This window comes from Sarcophilus harrisii, chromosome 4, assembly GCF_902635505.1.
Source record: "Sarcophilus harrisii chromosome 4, mSarHar1.11, whole genome shotgun sequence".
In the NCBI taxonomy this organism is placed as follows: domain Eukaryota; kingdom Metazoa; phylum Chordata; class Mammalia; order Dasyuromorphia; family Dasyuridae; genus Sarcophilus; species Sarcophilus harrisii.
Window position 1 is genome coordinate 432,911,882 of NC_045429.1, and position 27,853 is coordinate 432,939,734.

At 34.0% G+C, this 27,853-nt stretch overlaps 2 protein-coding genes across 2 annotated transcripts in view; one reads left to right on the top strand and one right to left on the bottom strand.

Moving 5' to 3' along the window:
• Positions 1 to 9,319, top strand: part of CRLF3 (cytokine receptor like factor 3) — a 33,648-nt gene extending 24,329 nt beyond the window's left edge. The window contains exons 7-8 of the mRNA XM_031967633.1: positions 6,924 to 7,036; positions 7,794 to 9,319. Coding sequence (XP_031823493.1) covers positions 6,924 to 7,036; positions 7,794 to 8,050 — 370 coding nt within the window. The 3' untranslated portion in view covers positions 8,051 to 9,319. The remainder of the gene's footprint in view (positions 1 to 6,923; positions 7,037 to 7,793) is intronic.
• Positions 9,320 to 14,961: 5,642 nt separating this feature from the next.
• SUZ12 (SUZ12 polycomb repressive complex 2 subunit) overlaps positions 14,962 to 27,853 on the bottom strand; it is a 37,041-nt gene continuing 24,149 nt past the window's right edge. The window contains exons 7-16 of the mRNA XM_023503615.2: positions 27,490 to 27,721; positions 26,761 to 26,863; positions 24,888 to 24,993; positions 23,408 to 23,585; positions 22,557 to 22,648; positions 22,141 to 22,284; positions 21,155 to 21,312; positions 19,641 to 19,839; positions 18,967 to 19,046; positions 14,962 to 17,288 (exon numbers count right to left, since the gene is read on the bottom strand). Of these exons, the coding sequence (XP_023359383.2) occupies positions 16,943 to 17,288; positions 18,967 to 19,046; positions 19,641 to 19,839; positions 21,155 to 21,312; positions 22,141 to 22,284; positions 22,557 to 22,648; positions 23,408 to 23,585; positions 24,888 to 24,993; positions 26,761 to 26,863; positions 27,490 to 27,721 (1,638 nt within the window). The 3' untranslated portion in view covers positions 14,962 to 16,942. The remainder of the gene's footprint in view (positions 17,289 to 18,966; positions 19,047 to 19,640; positions 19,840 to 21,154; positions 21,313 to 22,140; positions 22,285 to 22,556; positions 22,649 to 23,407; positions 23,586 to 24,887; positions 24,994 to 26,760; positions 26,864 to 27,489; positions 27,722 to 27,853) is intronic.

The following is a 27,853-nucleotide window of genomic DNA, read 5'->3' on the forward strand; positions in this document are numbered from 1 at the left end:
AAGTGTATCCTAGAGAACTTCTGTTGTTCTTGAATGTGTGATCTAAGAGCTGATACTCACATTTTATTTTAAGAGGTCCCAAACTAGATCTTATTAGGACGAGATGTGTTTTGGATCGAGCAGATGAGTTTGGTGTAGTGCTTTCAGTTACCTACGGGAAAATGAGTTCTGCAGAATGGCAGTAGCCATTCCTTTGTTAACAAAGTAAGGACTGGGGAAATGAGACAGAGGTGAATAAATAGAACATGTGATGGAGGAAAGTGCATTAGCTGAGTTTCCCATTTTACACAAGAGGGTATACATTCTTCGAGCTGTGATGATTGGTCTTTGTTGGTCACAGTTAATGATGGTGATAGGCGCATGATCAGGTGGAGCCTCTAGTTCTCTTTACTGACTGTCCTAATCCAATAATGAGAAGAGATAACATACAGCATTGTAAAGCTGGCAAAAGCTTTCCATGTGTTACCTACTTAGTTCCTACCATAACCTCTCAGTCAAATGCTACTGTGATCCTTGTTTTACATCCCTTTACTACCTTTTACACTGTTAGAAGTAAAGGCTACTTGACTTTTCTCTCATAAGAAGGTGGTAAGACCTGAGCATTGCAATCCAATTAGAATGAAGCAAAGGGAGGGGAGAGAGGTTGGGGAATAAAGGGGTCTGACTTGGAAAAACCAAGCGAAGTTTTGTGGAGGCCTGACTTGGGCCTTGACAGGAAGGAGTTTTGTATGCAGAATTATAAAGGAAATAGATTTTAACCCTGAAAGTCAGCTGTGCAAATACATAGAGGAGGTTAGGAAATGACTAGCAGCTTAGTTTGACTGAAATGTATTAAAAGGAGACATGTAAAATTGGCATGTGAAGAAAGAGTGCCCTCTGATGGTGATGGGCCCTGAACGCTGAAATAAAGGATTTTTTTTTTTAATTGAAAAATTGATTTAATCTACTGAATTTTAGAAAGGTAGATTAAAAGATGGTCAATTATATATGATACTCATAATTCCAGTGGAAAAAAATTCTTTTAAAAATTGCCTAAGGCATTCTACTACATTCCTTATGATGAAATCAAGGCCAAAGAGAATAATAAGGAATTTGTTTTATCCTAAAGTGGACAAGTTGCTACCGAAGGTTTCTGAGCAGATGAGTAGCTTAATTAATCAACTCTGCACATGGCAGAGCTTGGTAGCAATAGTGTAAAGGGTAAATGGGAACCAGAAGAGACTGCAGAATCAGGAAGGCCAGTTATACGCCTGAAACAGGAGGCTAGAAAAGATCTAACACATCCTGGAGTAAAGTGATGGGGCTGGAAAGAAAGAGGAGCAAAAGGGACAGGATAGAAGTGTGAGCAGACAACTGGCAGATATTTGGAGGGTGGGTGAGCAAGGATTGAGTCTAAAGCTTATTGCAGGGTTTTCAGTTTAGTTGATCAGGAGAATAATGGTGCTAGCAACAGAAGTAGGGAAATTAGGTTGCTAGCAGATGAGTGAAGTTCTAGCCACATTCAGCTTAAAGTGTGAGTCTGGAAGATATTTTGAAATTGGAATGATCTCTGGGGATGCTAAAAGGTAGAAATGTAGCCTTAGTAATCTGTGTAGGGTAGATTATGAGAATCATAGGGAAATCCAAATAAGCTTCTGAGTAAGAGAGGTAACAGAAGAGGGTAGCAAGGCCAGAGGCTCAGAACCCTAGTGAGTTTCTCCACTCCCCCTCTGCAATCCCCTCAATATCCTTACAGCCTTTGCAGAAATTTCATAAGAGGAAAACTGGCTCCTGAGGCAAGTCCATTCAAGCCCTTAAGATTAATCAGTCAATTTAATCTTAACAGTAAAGTCTTTAAAATCTTGGCACTGCTTTCATATTTTGAGACAGAATATACTTTATTGAGAGAATTCAGCTTAGTTAGGTTTTTGTATTTTGATATGAATTCCTCTATAGAAATGTAATGTAGTTCACATTTTTCTTATCTGTAGTTACAAATGAAGTTAGACTAAGAATTTTATTGTTGTTTTTTTAATCCATTATTTATTTTAAAGTCTTCTCACATACACCCTTTTAGTAGTATTTTGTTTTTTCCAAATACATGTAAAAATAGTTTTCAGCATCCATTTTTATAAGATATTGAGTTCTATTTTTTGTCCTTTTTTCTCCCCTCCCTAAGACAACAAACAATCTGATATAGATTATACATGTATAATCATATTAGACATTTCTACACTAGACATGTTGTCTAATTGTCAATCAATTGTTGTTGTCAAATCAAAAGGGAAGAACTATAAGAAAGAAAAAAAAGTGGTAATAATATGTTTTGATCTACATTTAGACTCCATAGTTCTTTCTCTGGATGTGGTTAGCATTTTTCATCATGAGTCTTTTTGAATTGTCTTGTATCATTTCATTGTTGAGAAGACCTAAAGTCTTTCATAGTTGATTATCACACAATGTTGTACTGTGTACAATGTTCTCTGGGTTCTTCTCGCTTTACTCAGCATCAATTTATGTAAGCCTTTCCAGATTTTTCTGAAATCCTCCTATTCATCATTTCTTATAACACAATGGTATTCCATTGCATTCATATACCACAACTTTTTTTAGCCATTCCTCAATTGATGGGGATTTAATTTCCAATTTAAAAAATTGTTTTCTTTATAAATTTTGAATTCCAGATTCTCTCCCTCTCTCCCACTCCTCCCTGAAAAAACATTAAATCATATGCAAAACACATCTCCATATTAGCCATATTAAGAGTCATTATCAATCTGCCCTCAGAGATCATCAATTGTCTCTCTAGAAATGGATAGCATTCTCGTATCATAAATCCTTTGGAATTGTCTTGGATCACTGTATTGATCAAAGTCATCTTTCACTTTTGATCATCATTATATCTTTGCTGTTATGGTATACCGTGATCTACCAATTTTTCTTACTTCACTTTGCATTAATTCATATAGATCTTGCCATAATTTTTTCTGACACCATTCCCCCTTGTTATTTTTTATAGAACAATAATACTATATCCCATGTCTATTGGAATCAGTTCATGTAAGTTTTGGTAGGCTTCTCTGAAATTAGCCTGCTCATTATTTCTTATAGAATATTAATATTCCATTTACATTCATATATCATAACTTATTCAGCCCTTCACCAATTGATGGGCATCCACTCAATTTTCAGTTGTTTTTATCTATGAAGTGAGAAAGCTAAAATCTATAATCTATAAGGTTTCTCCTAGTTATAAATTTTGCAGGTCAGAATTAATTTTAACTACTTAGTGACTTGATCTTTCCAGAGAAATCTTAAGATCATGTAAATTAAGCCCCTTGCTGCAACTGGATATTCATTCCTTGTAACTATTTACTTATAAATACATTCATGAAACTTAAAGCAGTAAGTAATCTAGTCAGAATTGTCACAACATGGCAGATATAGTTGAAGCTCTTAGAGGCTTAGTGGTCTAATAATTTTCAGAATAAAAAGATTATTGATTCAGAACTTGAAGTCTACAGGTTTTTTTTTTCCTTTACAACTTTTTAAACTCCTAACTTTGTTATCAGTGTGGCTTCCCAAAGGATTAGAAAGTCTAATAACATTAAATGCAGCATGGTTCCAATTTTGAGTTTTGATGTGCTTCTTGATGGGGCTAATTTAAGACCCAAATATTTTCACTAAAGCATCCCCAAATGGTTTGAACACTAGTGGGTTTATTGAAATTTGTGGAGGAGTTTAGAAGGGGATGAAGATGGCATTAACTTTATAGACTCCTATAATGCATTGGAAGAAACTCTATAGAGTTCATATAGTCAAACAAAAAACCTGAACATCCCTTTTATATTATACCTGCTGTCTCATACTATACCTGATGTCTACATCATATATGGGTAACTAGCTTTTGCATGAAGACTTCACAGGGAGGGAAACATTATATCTCTTAAAGTAGTTCTTTTCACTTTAGTGTGATACCAAGGTTCTCCTTCCATCAACCTAAATTTGCTTCTGCTACTTCTACACATTGCTCCTAGTTTTGCCTTCTTGGGCTAATCAGAATAAATGTATTTTAATATACCTTTCATGATTTAGCACATAAGACACTTGAATACATCTATCCTATTGCTCCCCTCCACGTGTCCCTTTAGTTCCTTCACCATCTTCCTTACTCTCTTTTTTAAATGAAGTGCTTGGGCATAGTTCTCTGGAAATGCCCTTTCTAAGTTGGTATCAAAAAATTAATGACTATGTTTTGGTTTTTTCCATTCAAGCAGTTCAAACCCACTTAACTAGTATTCTTTTTTAAGCCATAAATGAGAGATTATTAAATGCTTTGCTAAAACTTATTTGTTTTAACATTCTCCTAATTTACTAGTTTAGTGACCTTGTCAAAAAAACAAAAAAGTAAAGTCAGGATGGTTCGATCTGTTCTCAGGGAAGCCGTGTTGGGTTTTTGTCTAGAGGTTCACTATTAATTTAATAGTGAACAGTGAATAGAATAGTGAATAAATAGAATTTTGCCAAGAAATAGTCAAGTTTACAGCCGAAAATTTTTTCTTCTCACTTTTCCCATTTGTTAAAATTGGGATGATGTTGGTTCTTTTTCAGTCCTGTAACACCTCTTCAGTTCTCCACAATCTTTAAAAGTATATTGACTAGGCCAGCAATCATATTTGCCACTTCTTTGAATACTGTGGGATATAAAGTTTTTGTTTGTTTGTTTGTTTTAACTGACCTATTTTGATACTGGTGTGGTTTGGGGTTCATTTTTTATTTTTTTTTTATTTTTAAAGCTTTTTTATTTCCAAATTTCATCATTCTGTCCATTCCAAGTGGTAGTCCTATTTCTTTTATCTTCTCTTCCCCATGTTTACATCAAGAATCTATAAATTTGACTATAAATACTAAATATTTTTGTGGATATTGCTATAGATTAAAATTCTACAATTCACCAAACATTCATTAAGTTTCTGTTGAGTACAAAGTTCTAAATTAGTTGCTGGAAATATTGACCAAAACAAAAACGTCCTTGCCTTTGAGGAGCAAAGACAACTCCTGGAGGGCAACAACATGTACAAATATGCGTTGGTACAAAAGAACTATGTAATTTTGGTGAGGAATGGGGAAGGAGAATACTTAGCAATTGCAGGGTTAGAAAAAGAGTTCTTTAGGAGACCCTGGATCGGAGCCAAATAGCAGGTAGGATTTCCAAGAAGCAGGAGATGTTTTCCAGGCATGACACAGCCCCAGGGAAAGCCACAGGAGTGAGATGGAATCCATAACAAGCAGCACCAGCAAAATAATATTCATAATTGCTACGACCAGGCACATGAAGGCCATCCATTTTTGGAATGATAAGCCTCACTTTCAACTTATTGGTTGCCCCCTTGCTCATCTTTGTGTCTTTAGTCTTTCCCTTTTTCACTCTATCACTTAAATCACTCTATACACTTAAATTGATACTCTTTAAGATCTTCCTTTGGGAAGCTTTTCATTGGATACCACCAGGTTTTTTTGGTTTCCTATCCAGTTGGCCACGGACAATAAAATAACTTACTCATTCCCAGGTCTATTTTATGTGAAATAGAAGCTAGCTGAAAAGCAGTGGAAAACAAAAATAGATTTTTCCTTGTCTCTTGTCATTCAAGCATATTTTTCTTCCAAAGAAAGTCTTGCCTAAGAAAAAAAGCGAATCAGAACTTCTTTTAAAGAAATGAAGCTTTACTTTTATGCAATAAATGCTTTTTTAGATGGTCACTAATTATTGCTTTAATAGTTTTAGAATTCTGCTAAGTCAAATAAGGTGCAACGGTAAGGCAATGAGACTGGTCACTTACAATGGCTGATGTCAGTACCATATTGTCAGATGCTTCTTAGGGAGTGTAGTAATAAAAATAACCTTAGTTGACCTTTAGCTAGAGCAGTGTAAGCCAAGTTCTTACCTGTTATGTCATGGAATCTTTGTAAAATGTTTTCTGGTCAAAACAATATGTTGTTGATTAATTTTCAGAAGTTCCACATTTTAAAAATGTTAGCTTTGTATTTTAAAACAATTATGATTTTTAGAAATTCATACAAATGTAAATTCAAATAAAGCAAGGTAAAAGGAGTAAAATGCTATCTTACTAAAACATTTAAATTAGAATACTTTGATTTCAGGTCCTTTTGTAGTCACCTTATGTTTCCATTCAAAGAGAGACAATTCTTAAATAAACATACTAAGTATTGCTGATTCCCTATGTGCTTGTGACTAAGACTTCTTTGCTAAGAATTTATCACTTTTTTGAGGATTTTTTTTGTGTTTTTGGCACGTCATTATTTTTAGTTTTATGATTTTACTTAAAAATAATTAGATTCCTTCTATTATCCTCAGAAAACTGAAATAGAAACGTGCCCCCTCTCCCCAAAAAAAGAAATTAAACTATTGACTTGGGTGAAGAAAACCATTCACAAAACTTGTTTTGATTCTTAGATTACACTTCCCTCCCTCTTATTGTCTGTCACTTCAGAAAGAACTTTGGGTGGCAAAAGTGCCATCGTGCTAACAAAATTCTCTTCGGGATAACTTACAGCTTCATGCTAACCTTTCAGCTCTGAATTATGAGGGGGAATGACCCTGAGGGCCTGGAATGTTGCTTCACATTTAGGCCAACTGTCACTCACAACGCTGAGTGACAGCATGGGAACCACTCTTACCTGCTCTATTGAGGGAGGTCAGAAGTCACATTTCACTTCACCTGATAGGAAAAGTTTGGGTGTAATAATAACTACAACTCAAATTGTTGTAGTAAGGCTTTTTTACTGAGTTGTGAAGTAGAAGTTTGTGACATTCAAAAAGCAAAAATTCTAGCAGGATTGCTCTATAAATTTTAGAATAAGAGACTATTAGGTTACTAGTTTATAGTTATTTTTTGTAATTAACTTTTACCCTTCTCATACAGAGTCGAAACTGTGGGCCAGCCAGATAGACGAGATAGTATTGGAGTTTGTGTAGAAAAGCAGAATGGCTATGACTCTCTGCAGCGTGATCAAGCAGTGTGTATTGGTACAAATGGTAAGAAATACCTTTGTTTTTAAGGATGAGGGAAATGGGACAGCTTATCTAATGTCCCTTTTCTGGTTCATGGCTGATCAAAGATAAACCAGGTCAGGGAATCAATGCAGTAAAATGGAAATTTGAGACTAAATATCTATGTTCAGATCTGTACTGCACCACTTAACTGGGGCCTTCATTTTTTTTCTATCGGTAATCTAAGAGGCTTGCACCTGGACCAAGGCTTCTTAATCACGGTCTGTGAATGTGTTTGTTTGTTTAATGACTGTTTCAGTATGATTCCTTTCTTTTATAATCCTATGTATATTATGCATTTAAAAACATTCTGAGAAGAGGGAGTGGGGTACATATGCCTCACCAGAATACCAATGAGATCCATTACACAAAAAAGGGTAAGAATTCTTGACCTCTAGGTCAAGTTCCTTTAAGAACCTTTCTTGATTCCTAGTCCATGTTCAACTACAACACAATGATCCCATTGGACGATCAATTTTAGAATAGTTAATATTTTTGTCATTAGACACAGCTATGTCTTTCATGGTACTTGCAGTGAATCATTTAGTGATGATCTATGAAAGATTGACAATTTCTGAACTGTTTAAGCAACAGAATTTGTAAAAATCATTTATATTCTCATCTAGAATAAAAATTTGGCTAATCCTAAAAATCCTGGTTTGAGTGGTTTCTAGGGGACATCCAGGCTGTTGCTCTTTGTTCAGCTTCAGTGCACACGTTCCAGTGATGTTTTCTGTTTCAGGTGCCGTTTTTGTAAACGGGAAGGAGATGACAAATCAGTTGCCAGCAGTTACTTCTGGATCCACTGTTACGTTTGACATGGAAGCAGTGACGCTGGTTACCACTAATAATAACGATACTGGGAACTTCAAGCTGAGAGTAACGATTAGCTCTAATAATAGGGAAGTGGTTTTTGACTGGTTACTTGATCAATCCTATGTTTCTCTTTACTTTGGATGTTCATTTTTTTACCCTGGTTGGAAAGTGTTAGTGTTTTAGCCTTTTGATTAATTAGTATCAGGTTGAAGGTTTTGAGCAGAGATATCCTCAGCCAAGTTTAACCAAGTGACAAAGCCAGACTCATCTCTCAAATAGAAATTGAATGTGATTCTAACGGGATTCATTTAAAAACATATGTATTTCTTTGGACAAAAGCATAATGCAACCAAGTTTATTTCCAAGTATATGGTAAGCAAATACCACATTATGATAAATTTTAAATGGATTTCTCTGATGTAAGGGTGAGTGGGAAGGGAGTGTCTTACACAGCCTGAAACCTTTCACTGCTTATTAACTTTGGTTATTATATTGGAAGAACTACATTTACATGCCCATACAATTAAATCTGCATATTTTAAAACCAGAGTTTTGGAAAAGCTTTCAGGCATGATGCAGTTGTATGTAGTATATTAACAGCAATAGATGGAATTTGTTAGGGTTCATATGAATTGCAAATGTAGCACATTCCACTTCTTTACAATGTTTACCTTCTCTTGCTTTATAGATTTTAATTTGTGACTGAAAAAAAGATCCAGCTAGAAATCAAGGTCCTGTTTTCTGTCTTTCATTAGATTAGCCATTCTTCACCAGTGTGCCTTGTACAAAATCAGGGATTTTAAGAACAGTATTGAATTGTTGCATTCAGTAATAATACTTAAGCCTTCAAAGCATTTGACTTTCTGTATTTGTTTTTTGTGCCTAAAGCAAAAACCTAATCTAACCAAAGTATATATATATATATTTTTTTTTTGCACAAACTTTGTAGTGAAGTTTGACATTCTAGAAGATGTTCACAGGGTAAAACTACTTACAGTAGTAGTACATACAGTGTTAGCCATATTACATATATTGGTGTGCATGTGTATATGGCACATGATCTCTGGTAGTTTATCAGCTTGTTTGTCTTTTAAGAACCGACCAAACATAAAATAATACTTGATTTTTTTGAGATAACTTTACATTTGTGTAAAATATTTATTTTAAGACCCTACTATGTTAAAATAATGGTCTTAACTAGCTATACCAACTTACAAAAAAGTTTAATGTGAATTTTTTTATCGGTAGGAACATGTTTGAAAAAACAAGTTTGATATTTTTGTAAAATAATTTATTTGGGGATTCAGGTCCCTGCTCGACAATCATGATGTTGTCCCTTTGATTTTTTTATATATTAGCAGTCTTTCATTTTGTGATAGTTAAAAGGATGCGGCAGATGTAAATGCCTTATCTATTAGTGCTGAACCTGAATAAAATAAAGTACAAAACACATGTGCATCTCTCTCTCTCTTTTTTCTTTTCTTATATCATTTTAAGCAACAGCTTAAGACAAGAATTATTCTTTAAATGAAATTTATGCTTTTTTTTGGTGGGGGCTGAGGAAAGTAGTTCAGATGTCCTTCAGTATTATTAGAAGGAAAATGCTAAAGTTAATTTTTCAACAAGATTTACTTGTTTTACTTCAGTCATATAACGGAGACTTAATATTTAAGCAAACTGTGCTTCTATAATGGAACTTTAACCCAGACTGACTTGAATTCTAAAAAGGAATCCAACTACTAATTTTTACTCAACTTATGAACCAGTGTTATTTAAACAATATTTCTAATGAATTGAACTTATTGAACTTGATCTGAACTTATTCAAGAATTTTAGTATAAACAAATCTGCCAAAGAAAACTGTATAGTTTACACATTCTACAAGATCTTATTAATTAGTGAACTACTTGTGACTCTGGCAACACAGTTCAGTCCTAAGCTTATTTTAAACTCTATTAAGGTAAAATCCAGAGATAAATCCATAGTATTGGATTTCTCAGGTGCCTCACCAACAGGGGGGAAAAATTAGCTTAGAACAAGAAAAGACAAACTAATACTTTTTAAATGGACAAAAGAAAGGGTTAATACAAATAAAAATATTATAGAATTTAATCAAATCAAATATTAGAAACAATAGAGAGAACCAAAGCAGGCAGATCCTGATGGATGTCCTCAAATGCATATGATGGATGCTGATCAAAAACTGCCAGTGTTAAGAAAAGCAAGAGATTAAGTCAAATAAAGTAGAAATTGTTATTTCTGTTCCTCTTCTGTATTTATATTTCTTCCAAAGCTGGGAGGGATAATTAATAATGATCATACAAATTAAGACATTAAAAAGAGAGGGGAAAATGAAGAAAATAACCAATATAGAGAACACAATAGGAAACATTAATAAGTTCATATATAAACAATGAACAGGAAAACAGGGAATTGCACAAAATCCACAATTGGAAATACAAGCTTAATTTTTTTTTTTAAATTATCCAAACTATTGGGAAACAGAATCAAATGATAGTCCTGGAACAAAGACTCTAATTGCAATTGTTTTGGGATTATAGATACCCGGAAGACATTAAGAATATAAACACCGTCTTGAAGGAGATGGATTTTTTTAATTCCAGAATTGGCAAAATTGGTGCAATACAAAGACCCACTTAGGACCTAGACAAGGAAAGAGCCCAAGATCTATGTGCTGCCAAACTGACAAATGAATGCTGCTTGGTATGGATGGGTCCACTAGTTTTGTTCTCAGGAGTTTACTGTGTTTTCAATGCTGCCTGGCAATCCATTTTTCCCTTTCTGATCAACTATCCCATTTCCTATAATTGTTCCAAATTAACTTTTCTCAAGTTTCTTCCTTTTTGTCAGCAGAAAACATCATTACTGAATAAATAAGAGGCCATTAGTTCAAAATTTGCTCTTCTTCCGTTTCATCCAAGAATCCTCACACCATCCCTATTCCCTTTTTCTTTGCTCCTGTCAGTGCTAAAGATGCTATCTCCTTGTTTGCCTGCTCTACCCCTTTAAACTCATCCCTTCCTGTCATTTGGGAGCTGGCCCATCTATAAACTATCCCTTTCCTCATATCCTAAAGCTCTTATAAACATAATTCCACCAGCTCTTTTATCCCCTTATATCTCTACTGTCCTAAATACTTTTTTAAAAGCCAAATTCCTAGCAAAAACTGTCCATGTCCAGTACTACTGTCTAGGGTTACTAATAAATTCGTTGAAGCTTCTCAATCCTCCTTGATTAGCTTTTGACAGTTCCAATCATCCCTTCCTGTATGTCCATTCTCTCTGTGTCTCCTTCTCTAAAAATTTCCCCGTTCTTATTACCAACCTTCCCTGGATTCTTCTGGTTTTGGCCCTGAGGGTTTGTCTTGGACCTTTTTTCTTCCTTCCTTTATGCCCAGGTGCTAATCTTAGCCATACTCTTACCTATTCCAGCCAGTTCTCCCATTTATTCATCCATTCCTACCCTCTAGTCACCTCTGCAGGGATATCCTGTAAGCACGTTGAAGTCATGGAAATCATGTTCTCCTATTGCTATGCTCTAGTCTCCTGAAGACACCCTATTGGAGACGAGAGTCAATATTAATTCTTCATTTGCTTAACCCCACAAATCCAGTTATTTACCAATTCCATCATGTTTCTTGCAACCCTGTCCCATTCTCTCTCCTAAACATCCTGTTGTAAATCCCTTGATCCCTTCAATCTTTTTCCTGTGGCTGCCATGTTTATTCCATGTAACTGCCCTTTACATCCCAGCCACACTGGCCAACTCTTCTCCCACTTCCAAGTAATCCCAGTTTATCACCTGCCCAGCTCTGCCTCTTATAACCTGTTATTTTAGAGTTCAACTTAGATGTCACTAATAGGAACCATTTCCACTACCTCCAGGTTTAAAAACTCTCCTTCCTTAAATATTTTGTACTTACTTATGCAAATGTTATGATCCTACTCCCTTCCAACAGAAAATAAATTGTCTAAAAGCAGATCCTGTTTTTCATTTCATCTTTGTATCACAAATCTTACTTGTATAAAGGTGTTTAATAAATGTGCATTGAATTAGTCATTGAACAGTCATGTTCAACTCTCCATGACCCCATTTGGGCTTTTCTTGGCAAAGATACTGGAGTAGTTTATAATTTCTTCCTCCAGCTATTAAGTATGTGAGACCACATTTGAACACAAGAATCTTCCTGACTCCAAGTCCAGGCACTCAATTCACTGCGCCACCTATCGGCCCAAGGAAAAAAAATACATGGTGCCAAATTAGTGCATAAATTATTTAGCAAGTTGATCACAACTAATTTTCTCATGGAGGAGAGTTGCAAAAATAAGGAGTGTGGATGAGAAACTCCATAATTACCGGTTTAGGATGTGCTATATAGATGGTGGATTTTTAAAAACAATCCCACAGACTTTAGTTAACATAATAGTTTTTATAATTAAAAAAAAAACTCCCAAAAAACTAGCAAACATTATGAAATGCAGAAGGTATAATTTTGATGAAATTAAATAGGTTTTGCACAAAGCAAGCCAAGGTAGCCAAGATTAGAAGGGAAGCAGAAAGTTGGAGAAATTTTTTATAACCAGTTTCTGATAAAAGGCCTCATTTCTAAAATAAGAGAACTGACTCAAATTTGTAATACAAGTCATTCCCCAATTGATCAGTGGTCAAAGGATATGAACTATTTTCAAATTAAGAAATGAAAACTATTTTGAAGTCATGAAAAAGTACTCTAAATCACTTGATTAGAGAAATACAAATCAAGACAATTTTGAAAGACCATTTCATTTTCTCACATTGGCTAAGATGACAGGAAAAGGTAATGATAAATGTTAAAGGGCACGTGGGAAATTGAGACACCAATCCATTGTTTATTGGTGATGGTGTGAACTGATCCAACTATTCTGGAGAGCAATTGGAATTATACCCAAAATATTGTTATACTATAGCAGTTTCACTACTGAGTCTATTTCCTAAAGAGATCATAAAAGAGGGAAAAGGGCCCACATGCTCAAAAATGTTTGTGGCGGCCCTTTTTGTAGTGGCAAGAAACTGGAAACTGAGTGGATGCCCATCAGTTGGGGCATGGCTGAGTAAATTATGGTATGTGAATATGATGGAATATTACTGTTATAAAAGAAATAATCAACAGGATGATTTCAGAAAAGTCTGGAGAGACTTACATGGCTTGACCCTAAGAGATATGAGCAGAACCAAGAGAACATCATACACAACCACAAAATTATGTTATCATCGGCTCTTCCCAACGAGGTGATTCAAAGCAATTCCAATAGACTTGGGATGGAAAATGCCAATCATCCTAAAAGAGAACTATGGAAACTGAATGTAGATGGGAAGCGTAGTATTTCCATTTTTTCCCCTCTCCCTTTTGGTCCGATTTTTCTTGCACATGACAAATGTGGAAATCTGTTTAAAAGAAAACAACTATTATCAATATGAGAGCATTCAAAAGCCTAAAATGTTGCATTTCAAGGGGTATTGTTTTTTTTTTTTTAAATCAGATGCTATTTTAAATTGACAGGCAAATACCCCCCAAAAAGGCAAATGGAACAGGGTAATTCCAAAGTACAATTCCTCTCTTTGATGAAGAAGTCTTAAATGTCAAAGAATGTTTTAGAACTCAATCTTTCAAATTTTCATATTAAAAGAAATAAGCAAACAGGTATCCTAGATGGAGTAATTAAAATGTTAAAATTTAAGATAAAATTTTATTAAAAAAATTTTTATTCACAAGCCAATGCAAAAGCTTCATCAGTTATTGAAACTCATGTAAAACCTTATTCCATCTTGTTCCCTCCTGTGGGAATAAATCATATTTATTAAGGGATGTAAAGTTTGCAAGTATTTTTCTCACCTTGTGAAGTAGGCAGTGTAAGCAGATATTCCCATTTTTCATTTGAGGAGCCTGAGGTTCCGACTTGTTCAGGGGTTCTCTTAGGTAATGAATTTCAGGTAGGATTCCAATGTCTTATGCCAAGATCAATACATTCTCTCAAAGTCCTTTTTTCAAATCTGTCGTCAAGGTTCATAAAAATAAATGGTACTGGGGAATTATAGTTTGGGAGTATATTAACCAGTAGTTTCTGGAATTTAATATAGCTAAAGTTCAAACATATTAACATATCACTGATCAAAGTGGCAGATTATCAATTTTCTTTAGCTTTTAAAAAGGGTCTAAATGTTTGTAGAAAGTGGAGAGTGTTCTGACAACAAAAATTGGTAACAAGTCAGAGGGATCAAGATTTTCTTTAGAGACTTTCCTCTAGATTTCAGGAAATTTTAAGCATATACAGTGCATGGACTTCACTCATTTCCCATTTTTCAACTCCTGAGCAAACCTGATCTTCTGTTCCAACTTCTTAACTGAAAATTCTGGTTTTCCCCTTGATCTTCTCTTCTAATAGTAACGAGAGCTAAGAAGGTAGATGATCACTTCTTTAAATGAATTCAGAACTCAAGATTCTGTCCCTCTATAAATTTGAGAGAATTGTTTCCCCTTTTCAGTCACCTCCCAGCCCCATAGAGCAAAAATCAAGATAGTTCACTTAGAACTTCCAAAGCAGCTTTTCTTAGGGGAACAAGCTTCTGAAAAGTTCACTTAACATGCTTTTTAAGGAAAGCATGGAGGGCAGCTTAAGGGAGCAGTAGTTTGATACACCACCAGCTCTGGAGCCACTAAAACTGGCCTTACAAAAACACTAGCTCTGTAATCCAGGCTAAATCACAACCCAGTTTGTCTTTAAAGCAAGATACAAAGCATAAGTTTTTAATCATAGTTATTAAATTAACTTAGCAAATTTCTACCTAAAAGTCAGTTAATCCCCATTTTAACACGGTTAATAAAACTTTTCCCTCCTTTTCAGGATGTTATATATCAAGGTAATAGAGAAAAGATCTGCTTAAACAAACGGTAATATTAATAGTGCTCTATAAAAGGGAATAAATTGTGATTGTGAACTTGTATACTGGTGGTCTATATATAATTTTTTTTTTTAAATAGCAGTTTCTAAAGAGTTAATCTATATAGAAAAAAGAAGAGAAATGCAGCTTTTATATTACTGAACTTTATGTACAAAATCATTTGATTTCAAATAAACATTTAATGTAAAAACAAAGGTCCATTTCAACAACTGAACTTTTTTTTTTCCCATTTTTTTAAACACATCTACTGTACCATTCAAATGCTGACCAGCTTACATGATTTCTTCAAAATCTCTTATCAAGGGTACATATAGAAAAGGCATCTTTTTATAAATAGAAACAAAGGGATTTTTTCAGCTTTTATTATAAGATGACATAAAAAGTTTACTCAACAGAAGTAATTTCATTACTATTTTTTGGGGGGATCACCAACTTTTGTGCAAACAATGCTAGCCTTCTTTTAAGCATTAAGAGCATAACTGCTTAAGAAATGACATAAGCAATAATTCTAGACCTACATCTCCCCTAAAATAATCTATTTTTTTTTTTTTTTTTACATATGTGCACAGCTTTAGCAAATTAAAGCCAGAGAGAAATGCTTGAGATCCACTATCCGGAGGCATACTTTTGAGTTACGAGAAAACTCATCACTGGAGAGCTGACAACTCAAGAAATCTGTAATGAAAGCTGCAGTTTCCCTCTTTCCTATTTTTACACAAAAATCAGTGACTAAGAACTTAATACTGGATGACAAATCACATCCACACCATTAGTTAAATAGTCTCACAGTTAAACACATCTTAAAGACCAATCAAATCAGTATTTACATTTTATAAATTTCTGAAGACACCATTAGAAAGCTTTTATCTCCCTTTACTAAACAAAATAGGGAACTGCATCTGATGGTGGAGGAATGAAATAAAAAATTAAAAATACCTGTATTTACAGCAGCATTGTTCCTTTATAAATAAAGAATATGAAAATGCAATATCTTAAGGATAATAAAAAATTGAGGTGATGTCTCTCAACCACAGTGCCTGGAGTTGGAATAAAAACTCATTGGTGCTGACATTGTGCCAGTAGTGAAACAACTTCCTACTAGAGAAAATTCAACTGTAAATGTGTGCAACTAAAGAGTGAAACTGCTCTAATGAGCCTGTATGGAGTGAGGGACCTGCTGGGGTAGCACACTCACATGTGGAACAACTTCTCTGTTGAACCTCAAAGGGAGTTCTTCCCTTCTTTCAAATTAGAATCTGTAAATTCTTCACTCAATATGCTATGATACAATACAAATGAGAAGATGGGACACCTGAATTTCTGAATTTCAAAGTGTAGTTACCCAATTTCAAAAGAAAAAAAATTAGCAAAACATTCATGTTTAAAAGAATACACTGGGTGAGCAATGCATAAAAGTTATCCATATAAAAACACATTGCCAGAAACAAAACCAAACAACTCAGCCTGGTTATTAGTTCATGTTATCAAAGGTGAAAAAGTCCAAGATCTTCTCAAACAGGTACAAGTCAACGAAGTGCTAGCTTATCTTTTTGAAAAGTATAATTGAATTTGATGTACAACTATGTCCAAATTTGTGACTCTTCATTCAAAATTAATAAATGATTTCAAGAAGCAAGGATCAAGGTCAGACTGAAAATAGTAATGTGCATAATTCTGCCAAAAATTTGATGTCTAAATTGCTTAACAAGTGAATCATATTCCAATTCCCAATGTCTCACAATTACAAAGTAGGAAAACAAGTCACAAATGCAAAAAACTTATAATTTATATATGTAAGTTTTTTATATCAATTCAATAGATTTCATAAGACATTAATCGCTCAAGTTACAAAAAGATTTTTATGAAGTATTGCTCTTCATGCTCAAACTGGAGAATATTGCAATGACATCACTACAACTGAAATACACAGTTATTACTTGCATAACGAAGCCAACCCTGATACAATGTCTTTGTTGAAATCATTTACTTCATCTAACAGTGCCTGGTTGGAACCTATGATTTACAAAATAAAAGAGAAGAGAAGCTCTTCCTAGAGAGTGTATTCCCCAGAATGTTGCTCAGTGTTTGTCCATCATACGGGATTAGCATTGCCTTTCAGAGTTTTTGTTTCTTACTCTGTTTTGAAACCCCTGAGACCATATCGGTTTCTGAAATCCTCTCCTTTGGGTGAAGGTCACTATATCCGTTGGAGGTCCCATTTTGCTCTTCAGTCGCTTCTTCACTTGCTGGGAGGGCAGCTTCTCCTTTGTCTAATTTCTGCTGCATTTCCCGGAGCTTTGTAACTGCTTTGTCTATTGACATTATGCTAATGAGGTTAAAGTCATGCATGCTGACCAGGTGAAGCATGAAGTTTCGACAGAGATTCTTCTTAATGATTTTCTGTCCATAATTCTCTACAAACAGCATACAGGCATGATTCATTTGATTGTCAGCAATAAACCTGTGTAACAAAATCCAATTAGCAAGGTTAGTTATCAGTGCCATTTGTCCACTTTTTGTATTTTAAAGAAAATACACTGAAACAACTTTGAGTTTAAATGGTCTTTTTCTCTCAGACTACTTAGACTTTGAGCTAAATGTTTATAGAAATGCTATTAGTAGGAGAAGCATCACCCCAACATATAATTATGACCACAAACAATGATTTTTTTTTTTTTGCATAATCATTCTGTCTGCATCATTTCCCTAATCCCCCCACGAAAATCTATCGCCTTACTTTTTGCTGGCCCTCATGACCTCGGCTATTATTAGTACACTGCTTCCCCAACATTTTTATTTCACCACATGCTCTGGCCTAAGTAAAAAGCAGTCTTCCCTCTTCTGGATAGTTTGGTACTGAAGGATGTGCTGCTAAAGGCAAGGGATGTATATGGGAGAAGTCTGGGAGCTTGGAATAGACCAGTCTATAATTCAGAGTGGTGATGGGTCTGCAATGGGTGTGCCAGTCAGAGACAAATATACCTGGGAAATAGGGGAGACTTGTACATTTGTAAAACAGTTAATTTCGGGGGGGGGGGAGGGGGAAGAAGGTGCTACAATTGAGGTAGCAGGAAAAGCTTAATGCTATGAAGTAGCTGGTCTTTGAGCTAGCTGACCTTCAAAGTAACTAGGGGTGCCATGGGGCAGAGATTAGGCATTGCTTCCATGTTGGGGCAGAAAGAAAAAGAGGGAAATGATTCCAAGGAAAGGTAAGACAGAGCATTACTTGTGAGGAAGGGCAAGAAAGCTGGAAGAGAGGCAAAGATTACTGATAAGTTGTGAAACATCTGAATGTCAGACTTTTTAAGTATTTGGTCTCAGGGACAACAAAAAGCCACTGAAATTTACTAAGGAAGGAAATCACATGATCAAACCTATGCCTTAGGAAAAACAATTTTTGTTAACTGTGTTCAAGATGGAAGAAAGGCTGTAGGATTGTAGCAGATACAACAATTAGGAGGGTGTCTCAATATTTCATGCAAGAAAAATAGGAATACATGAGATTCATTGTTAGAAAAGAGATAAAGCTTTGGGGAAGCCCAAGAAAGCTTCTAAGCTACTTGTTGCTACCTCATGATACTGTGACATGAAATACTTTTGTCATTTTAAATTGAGTAACTACAGAATTTAAAATTTTCAAATACATTTCCATCCTGTGGAGTTGCCTTTTTTTTGTTTGTTTGTTTCTTCTAAATCTAGATCCATAGGATCACAAGACCATGAATCCAAAACAGGAAAGGGAATAAACAATTATTAAGCACCTCCTATATGCCAAGCACTTTAGACATATTATCTTTGTTCCTCACACCTGTGAGGTAAGTTGCTGTTATCAACCTCCCTTCCGCACTTCACAGCTAAATAAACAGAAACAGAAAGAGATAAAGTGATTTGATCAGGGTCACACAGCCAATGTGTCTGAAGCAGGATTTGAGATGTCAGCTCTTACTAACTCCCGGAACCTTACTACAAATCTAACAACTAATTTTACAGATAAAGTAAAGGAGCCAAGGCCAAATGTGAGTTAAGCCTTAAGAAATTTTTAAAAATCAAGTATAACTACACTCGTAACATATGCATCAGAATACCAGCAAATGGATTTAAGAATTAATGTATGTAAACGATTTCAAAAAATAACCTACCCATGCTTCATGACATGAAGATTCCATAATTTCATCACTTCTTTCTCTCCTTCATTAACGTCAGAAAATTCTTCAATTTGCTAAAAGTAAATGTGAAAAATTAAATCAAAGATAAAATACCAGGGAGAGGGAAGCAGCCCAGTTCACATGTTATGTTTGTGAAGCTCTCTCATTTTGATTACTTTAAATTTAAGTCATTTGTACTAACACAATTCAGACAAAATGAACTATATTTATAAATACTAACATATAAATAATAAATATATTTGTAAATACCCTATTAGGTATCAAAGTCAAAATACTCCCCCTCCCTCCAAAAGATAATACAACTTAAATTGCAAAGATTCTTTTAAAATCAATAATCATCAATCTAATCAAAACCTAGTTAATACTACCTTCAGATTTATCAAGTTAAGATAATACCATGTTTAAATGGAAGCACCCAATTTTTCAAAGTTAAAATAACTACTTTTTTGCCCTAAGGTGGTAAGTGGGGAAAAATGGTAGATGCATCAGGAGCCCTCCTGTCCAATTTGTGTGGACAAATCATCAATTATTCAATCTTGCAATTACCCAAACTGCAATGACATGGGCTAGTTTTGTATGAACCACCAAAGAAAAATAAATTAAAAAATGCTAAAATTTTAAGGGATAATATTAAAACTGAAAATTACAGTAATTGTTTTTTCTCTTAGCCATTCAGGATCCTTTTCATCTTCACTATCTACTTCCATTTCTTGAGGTCGGAGTGGTAAACAAGTGTCGCTGTGGAAATAAAGTCGATTGTGTCCACTACTGTATGTTCGTTGCTGTTCTACTTCTCCATCTTCAGATTCAAGAAATTCAGACATACTTGCTTTTGTACGTTTTGGTCTGTTGAAATAAGCATAAAAATTAAGTAAGAATGATCTCAGATAGCTATTAGCACAATAGGAGCACATAACAAAACTGAATGCAAAAATAACCACTAATGAGCCAATTATGTGCACTTCATGCAATATCAAAAAAATCTTTTTCATCTATATTCTACAGCTTTTACATCAAAGGCATTTAAGATAATTCCACAGAGAAATGAATCTAGAAACAGAAATGACAGAGGATGGCAAAGGTAAGATGAGCTAGGTGGAAGAGAAATTAAAAAGATGAATGTTCTGGTACCTAAATCTACAATCAACCACAAAAAGCCTTAGGGGGAAAATTTTATAATACAGTGCAGTTTGAAAGCATGTTTAATTTCCCTTCATTTTGAGCAGGGCATACAGACTAGTGTGAGTCTCATGCTATTGTCCACCTCCAGTTAGGATTCAAAAACAAAACCAATTGCATCGAAACTGGATTTTAGAGATAGGAGGGACCTTGAAGGTGATTTAGTTCACAACATGCTTATTGTTCAGGATGAAGTTACAAGTAAAAATTTGACAAAAATTAGATGATAATGGTAGAGAGATGATACACACAACCGTCTGTTTCTCAATCCACTATGCTGAATTTTTTGCATTTACTATCTACTATCCTATCCACAATCTTCCCAAGACAACTCACATAGATGTGTAGTAGTAGTAGAGACAAATTTTAACCAAGGTAGAGTTCTAGGAAAGTTACCATTAATCAAATAATGATGGTCTGAGATTCAAATAAAAGACAACTTTAAAAAGGTGAGAAATCTGTGTAGTTGTCATGGAGGATAGGGTCACAAAGAAGGCACTCAGTTCCTAAAACTTAGCTATTATTAACATTGTACCTAACAGACCTGCCCCCGATCCAATATTTATCCTTCATTTAAATTTTCAATTTTTATCAAACTGATGAATTTTCTGATGTTAATTAAAGAGAAAAAGAAATGATAAAATTGTGGAACTTACAGGTAACGAATTTTGCAACCCAAACAAAACCATTAACATTTACAAATTTGGAGGCAGCTAGATGTTACTGTGTATAGAATGCCACCCCAAAGTCAGGAGGATCAGAGTTCAAATGCAGCCTCAGATACTTAATACTTACTAGCTGTGTAACACTAGGCAAGCCATTTAACCATAATTGTTTCACCAAAAACCATTTGCAAATTTGAATCGCAAAATAGCAAAATATAATAAAAAATGGTACTTTCTTCTAGCAATCTTCTATTTCCTCCAACAAGACCAATTAGAAATAAGATGTTGAGCATTTACTGTTTGATCTTTTAACCTACCTACATACAAGAATGTGTGTTATCGGTGTTCTCTTTACCGGTCCATTACGACTAAAGGCAAACCCAGGCTGACGATGAATATCCTGAGGATTCCCTGCATAGGAGCCATCATAACACTCATTGATAGAAACATCTATTCTAGCACCTTTTGGATGATACTGTAACAACAAACAGTAAACCCATTAGTTAAAAAACTTGCCATGTCACTAATTCTAAAATTAATGTGACCAATAATAAAATTTTCCTCTTTAATGATCATTTGGCACACAGCCACCAGTCATGTAGATGCTATAATAATGAATACTTATTCTTACCTCCTTCTCACTAAATGTAACACAACATCTATCTTTCAATTCCAAAACATAGCAAATAAGATTTGTATTCAGTTGTGATGGGGGGTGGGGTGGGGAGGGCTGATAAGAGAAGAAAATTACTTAGGTAATATAAAATAGGCTCCACAACCTAATTAATACAATCCGTTTTTCAATGTCTAGAAACAAATTATTATATACATAATTATAATATATTTGGCACTCTTTAAATAAATGTAGAAACTATTTCTTAACAAAGAATGAAAACAGGTTAAAAAAAAATAAAAGCTTAGTTTTTAATTTCCTTATTCCACTTATCACATTTTTCATTAGGACAGCTAGATTGGTACAGAGGAGAGAGTGTTTGCAGGGCCTGGAAATAGGAAGATTCATTTTCCTAAATTTAAATCTGGCCTCAGATACTCCCTAGCTGTGTTACCTTGAGCAAATAACTTAACCCTGTTTATCGCAGTTCCTCATCTGTCAAATGAGCTGGAAAACACAATGGCCAACTGCTCTAGCAACTTTGTCAAAAAAAAAAAAATAATAAATAATAATAATAATAATAATTAAAAAAAACCCAAATGCAAAGAGTCCAATACAACTAAACCACAAGTTTTTTCACATGCATATTGTTTATTTTATTGAAAACTAAAAAAAAAAAAGCTTACTTACTACATAATTGAAGATAAATCTGCTGTGACAGAGTTTAAGATGTTTGAGTAAACTATAAAGCTTGCGGCAATTCAATGTGCACCAAGGGCAATGCAAGTCATCTCTGGCTTCAGTTTGTTGTCTTGTATTGTTGTTATAAAGGAACTGGAAAACGGGCAAGTGCAAACTTAGTATATTTTAAAATAATTGACTGCATTGTCCCTATCTCTATAAAGAAAATAATCTAAATAAAACTTTAAAAATCTATTTAAATCATTGATGAGGGCACAAAACATTTCCCTCCTTCTATCTTTCTCCCTAAAAAAAAAAAAAAAAAAGAAGAAGAAAAAGAAGAAGAAAGAAAGAAAGAAAAAAAAAAGAAAAAAAGGCAAAAAACTTTTCTCTTTGCAAAAGAAGCATTGTCAGATTTGGCTTACCTGGTAAAATATTCGTAACTTTTGTCTAGGTTCATTTAAAATATCCTTTTCTTTTCTTGCTTGAAGGTCTGTAGATAATGATTCTTTCACAGCTGAAAATTGATTAATTCTAGTTTGTGAAAGTATTATGGCTCAATAAAGAAACTTCATGAAATAATTAGATGCCCAAAGTATTGTAATAACTTTGCTTTTATTTAATTCCTCATGTCTGATTCTACTGGGCAACATAAATTTAAATAGGTATTTTTCACTGATTTAGGATGTTCCTTTAGCTCTAAATGTATGATCCTATGAATGAACTGCAATAAAATAAATTATCTCTTTTATTGTGGAAGCACAGGATTTAATATACAGAATGTTGCATACTATCATGAATTAAAGATTTCTTGATTTGCTCAACAATTTCAAAAAATTACTTGGGTAATGCTGGTGTGGAGATGTTTGAAATGTCATAGTTTTAAGTCCTACTCTTACATGTTTACTTATGCAGTGATTCAAGGCAATTCCAATGACTTGGGATGGAAGAGGGAGAACTTTGGACACTTGATTGTGGATCAAAACATAGTATTTTCACCTTTTTTTGGTTGTTGTTTGCTTTTTTACTTTCTCTGCTTTTTTCTCCCTTTTGGTCTAATCTTTCTCACACAGCATGGTAAATATGAAAATGTTTAAAAGAGTTTCACATAGTAAATCTATATCAGTTTGCTTGCTGTCTTAGGGGAGAGGGGATGTAAAAATGGAAGGGAGAAACATAAAAGTCTTACATAAATGAAAACTATCTTTGTGTGTTTGGAAAAATAAAATAATATTTATTTTAAAAGTAGGGAGGAAAAAAAGGAATGTTTTCTTACCTATAGTCTGAGGGGGTTTTACAGAACCAGGCTTATTTTCTTGAGGGAGACTCTCTGAATTTCGGGTTGCAAGAGGTTTTGCTATAGGAGCTGTAGATTTATCATTGGTGTCTCCTGTCCAACGAAGAGTGAACTGCAAAGTAGGTCCCTGAGAAAATGTTTCAAATGGAGGTAGCCTCTAAAAAAGAAAAAAAGAAAAATAAAATATTAAGACTGATGCTAAATAATGTCCAAGTATTGTTCATATTCAGATGTGTCTAGAAACATAAAATCATCAGTCCTTCCCTCTGGCCTAAAATAGTTTTTCCAGCATTCAAGTTTGTTCTAGTTATTATTCTTTCCTGATATGCTTCAATACTTGCTCATTTCCTTTCTTCTTTCCAAATAACCTTCACGTGACCTTCTGTCCCTCATAGCTACAGCCAAATTGAATGAGTGCATCATATGTTTCTAATAATATGAATAACAGCTTTTAAATTTAAAGGTTTTATACTTGCCTTCTTCTTAAAGATACTGTCTACTTCCATCTAGCTACATTGCTAGAGCTTAGCACACAGGGTCTTAAATATAATTATCTTATATCCTATGTCTCTCTTATTTTTTTCAATGACTTTGCTTCCTTTCCCCTACCCCAATTATGAGGAACTCTTATTCTATTGGAAAGTTCCTCAAAAGCCAATGTATATGAAGTGTAAAACCAATTTTAGCCAGTTGCCTATGTTGACAGTTGAGTTCACCATAATTCATTTCAATGCTTAATGCTCAATGCTCTTACAAAAACAAACTGCCTTCCCTCCTCCAAAGTTCGCTATATATTTTATCAGAAATTTTTCCTTCAAATTCTATATTAGAAATAAAAAATCTGGTCAATTTTGCATTGCTCATCATTCCTATAGCCACAAACTTGACCTAAATTTTATTGCTTCTTGAATAATTACTGCAAAATCTGCAATGGGCTTATTTGAAAGGGATAGGAGACTGCTGAACATTTCTAAACAGCAAAGACATGATTTGAATAGAGAACTAACACTAGGAAACTATTAGGCTGATCAAGGCCATTGTCCTCTATAGCTACATATTTGTAAATAAATTTATTTCGAATAAGGCTATTACTCCTAGAAGATTTAAAGTTCTAGTTGGATAAAAAAAAAATGAAAACAACTTTAAGAAGTTAATAGGGCAGTTTAGACTGAGGGTGGTCAGTGTTTTTCCTTGTAACTACACATAAAATTAGCACCAACCATTTCTATAAATTATCTTAAAAAGATTACATGAATGTGTTGTCCTAATTTACAAATTACAAACCCAATTCCCTGAGAATTTATTCACAGAACTTCTATTACTAATGCTTTCAAGTTCTAAATTCTCTATGGAAGACTTTTGAAAAGATATGGACAGAAACCACATTGGATGAGGGGGCAGATAATTTTTCATACAATGCATATTTACAAAGAATGCTCACACAATTATAACTACATACTTTCCCATCAAGAATCGTTTCCCACGTTGCTCTTTTCTTACTGATAGGACATTCTTCCATTTCCTGCATGGCTACTTCATATTCTCCATCTAGAAGTTGCAAGCGCCTATTAGGTAAACACACTTTGAATTAAGTTCTGTTCATTATTTGGCAAGCATAGATTTTTGTAATGTAAAAAACACTTCAAAAGCAAATGCTTATACAAATAATTAAATCAGAAAGCACATCATTCTTTAATTGAATTTTAAAATACTTATGTTACATGTGAAAATATGGAAAGCTCCATTTTCACAAAATTACACCTATGTATAAGTATTAGTCAAACTAAAATTTCTGTCTGGGGTCTGTACCAACAAAAGAACTAAACATTTCATCATGAAGTTGAATAAAAGTCTGCAGAACAAAAAAGTGGTATATGAAGTATAGGCAAGTAATTTACTTGCTCCAGTTTGTTCAGCTCTATAGAGAGAAAAGTTTTTATTACCTTTCTAAGGTTCTTCCCTTCTACATCATTCTACAATTATCACAAATAAATAATATATTTATATATTAATTTTAATTGAAATTATAAATAAAATGCTATCAATGAAATCCTATTAGCTTAATAAAAAGCTAACAAAAATATTGGTTCCTTTTGTAGATTTGACTTATTAATAAGAAGATTCAATAACTTTAACAACAAATATATTTGATATAAAATGATACATGGGGTTAACAAAATTTCAATTATTTTGAAATACAAAAACTTGACTTAGGAACCCCGAAAAATAAAATGAAAAATCACAACACAATACTGATTAGGAAGCATATTACCCACCCTCTTCACAAAAGAATGGACTTGATATAGAAATAGATATGCAATTCTGAATATGGAAAAAGTATGGATATTTTGTTTAACTGATAATTTGCAAAAAGGAATATTCGGATATACATGTAAAAATATTTTCTAACTCATGAATAAATCTGGTTAACATTTAACGAAGCACCTCAATTTAACCATCTTAAGAATTATGCATACAAAAACAAGTCCCGACTTCAAAAAGATTTCATTTTCCTAAGGAACACATTATAAATCAACTTTACACAGATAAGTGCTATAAAAGTTAAGCTTTATTTGGATTTTAATACTTCAGAATGGAAGCCTTTATCTCCCTTTTTGATCTACTTCAAAAGCAGTCTAAGGGTTAATCAACTTTCCAAAATTAAAAACGGATAGAGGAAACATAATTGCTCCCTGTCATCATCAACCATAAAGGTAAGCAATAACTCTGAACATGCCACATTACCATATGAAATCATGCTTAGGGTTCCTAAAGGGAACATCTGGAGCTACTTGCCAACCTTTGCTCAACTGCCTCTATAAATTAAATGTCTTATCATTTCCCCTTGGTTAGCAGTAAATGAGAACAACTGCCCAACCTGGAAACTAAATTTTAAATGCAAATAAGCAGCTCACCCTCAAGCCAAAAAAAAAAAAAAAAAAAAAAAAAAAAGTCATGATTTAGAACAAAATTTCCTGTATCAGGATCATTTTTCAGGTAATTTCAACAAATTCTGTTAGTATTCAATCAGTCCAATTGGAGAGCCATAATGGACAAGACATCTCTAAGAGTAGCCAACAAAAACCCTGGAAATCTCATAATACTTAGTATGTATATCACTCATCTTGCTAGTACTCAAAGAGTTATATTGGCAAGACAAAAAGTCAAAACATACCTTGTGTTATCCCAAGTACTCAATATGAACCCAGAGTCAAAGAAAGTGATTTTAAATCTAGTGATTCACAAAATGTAATACTAATGACAATTGCTTTGGCATTTTTAAAGTATCCAGAATATTAGGGGAACTTCATTTTCACTTCAAGTTCTATTACCTGTTTTTATCAAATACAGTCATCTGTGCTACAAAAGTCTTTTCCCCATCTTCACGATTTGAAGAGTTTCGTTTTCTTCTGGCTGGAAGTTCTTCATTGACATCTAAATTTGAAAAGCATTTTTCTCATAATTCAAATAAGTAAAACAGGTGAATAAGCCAAAAGTAAAATTTGAAAGCAAAGGTTCTCTTAGCAATAAAACATTGAGAAATAAATTAAAAAACCAAACAAATATTTATAAACTCTTTAGTAATATTATTTGCTACATGAACTTTGCTGGAAAAATGAACAATTTTCACTGACAAAGATATTTTAGGGTGATGGAACAACAACAAAAAAAATTATACTCCAACCATAGAAGTTTGAAATTTAAATTTCTCAAGGAAAAAAAATCAATTTCCCAAGTAAAAGAACTTTATAACACTGTAATGGTTCTGTTATACTAGACTATTATTACATGCATATACACATTACAAAAATTTTTAAGTATAATGCAAGCAGCTGTTTTCCCCATTATATGCACAATTTCTAATTTTTATCCCCCCTCCTTCCCTCCCCCCGTGGCAATTGGGCTTAAGTGACTTGCCCAGGGTCACACAGCTAGGAAGTGTTAAGTGTCTGAGGGCAAATTTGAACTTGGGTCCTCCTAACTTCAGGGGCACTGCGCCACCTACCTGCCCCAATAATTCTTACTTCTCTATGACAAAATCTGACAAAAGTTATAATTACCTATATTTTCATTGGTTTCTCCATTAATCATTCCATTAAACTCTCTTCTTCCTGGACGAGTTACTCTAAATAGTAATGAGTAAGACTTCACCATATGGCTATTACTAGGTTCAAATTCATTACTTGAAACAGCAAGGGATGGACAGTTTCCTGGTTTTGTTTGGTTGAGGTCTGGATTCAAAGGCACCTGCTTTTTACCTGTAGGAACTTGCCTTATTGGACAACTTACATCCTACAACCCAGAAAAAAAACGAAATAGTAAATTAAAAAATCTCTTACAATTTGTCAAGATTAGTTCATTTATAATACCCTTTTGAAAAAATTGTCTATACTCTGCTTCTGATTTATCTCTTTTCATTCCTTC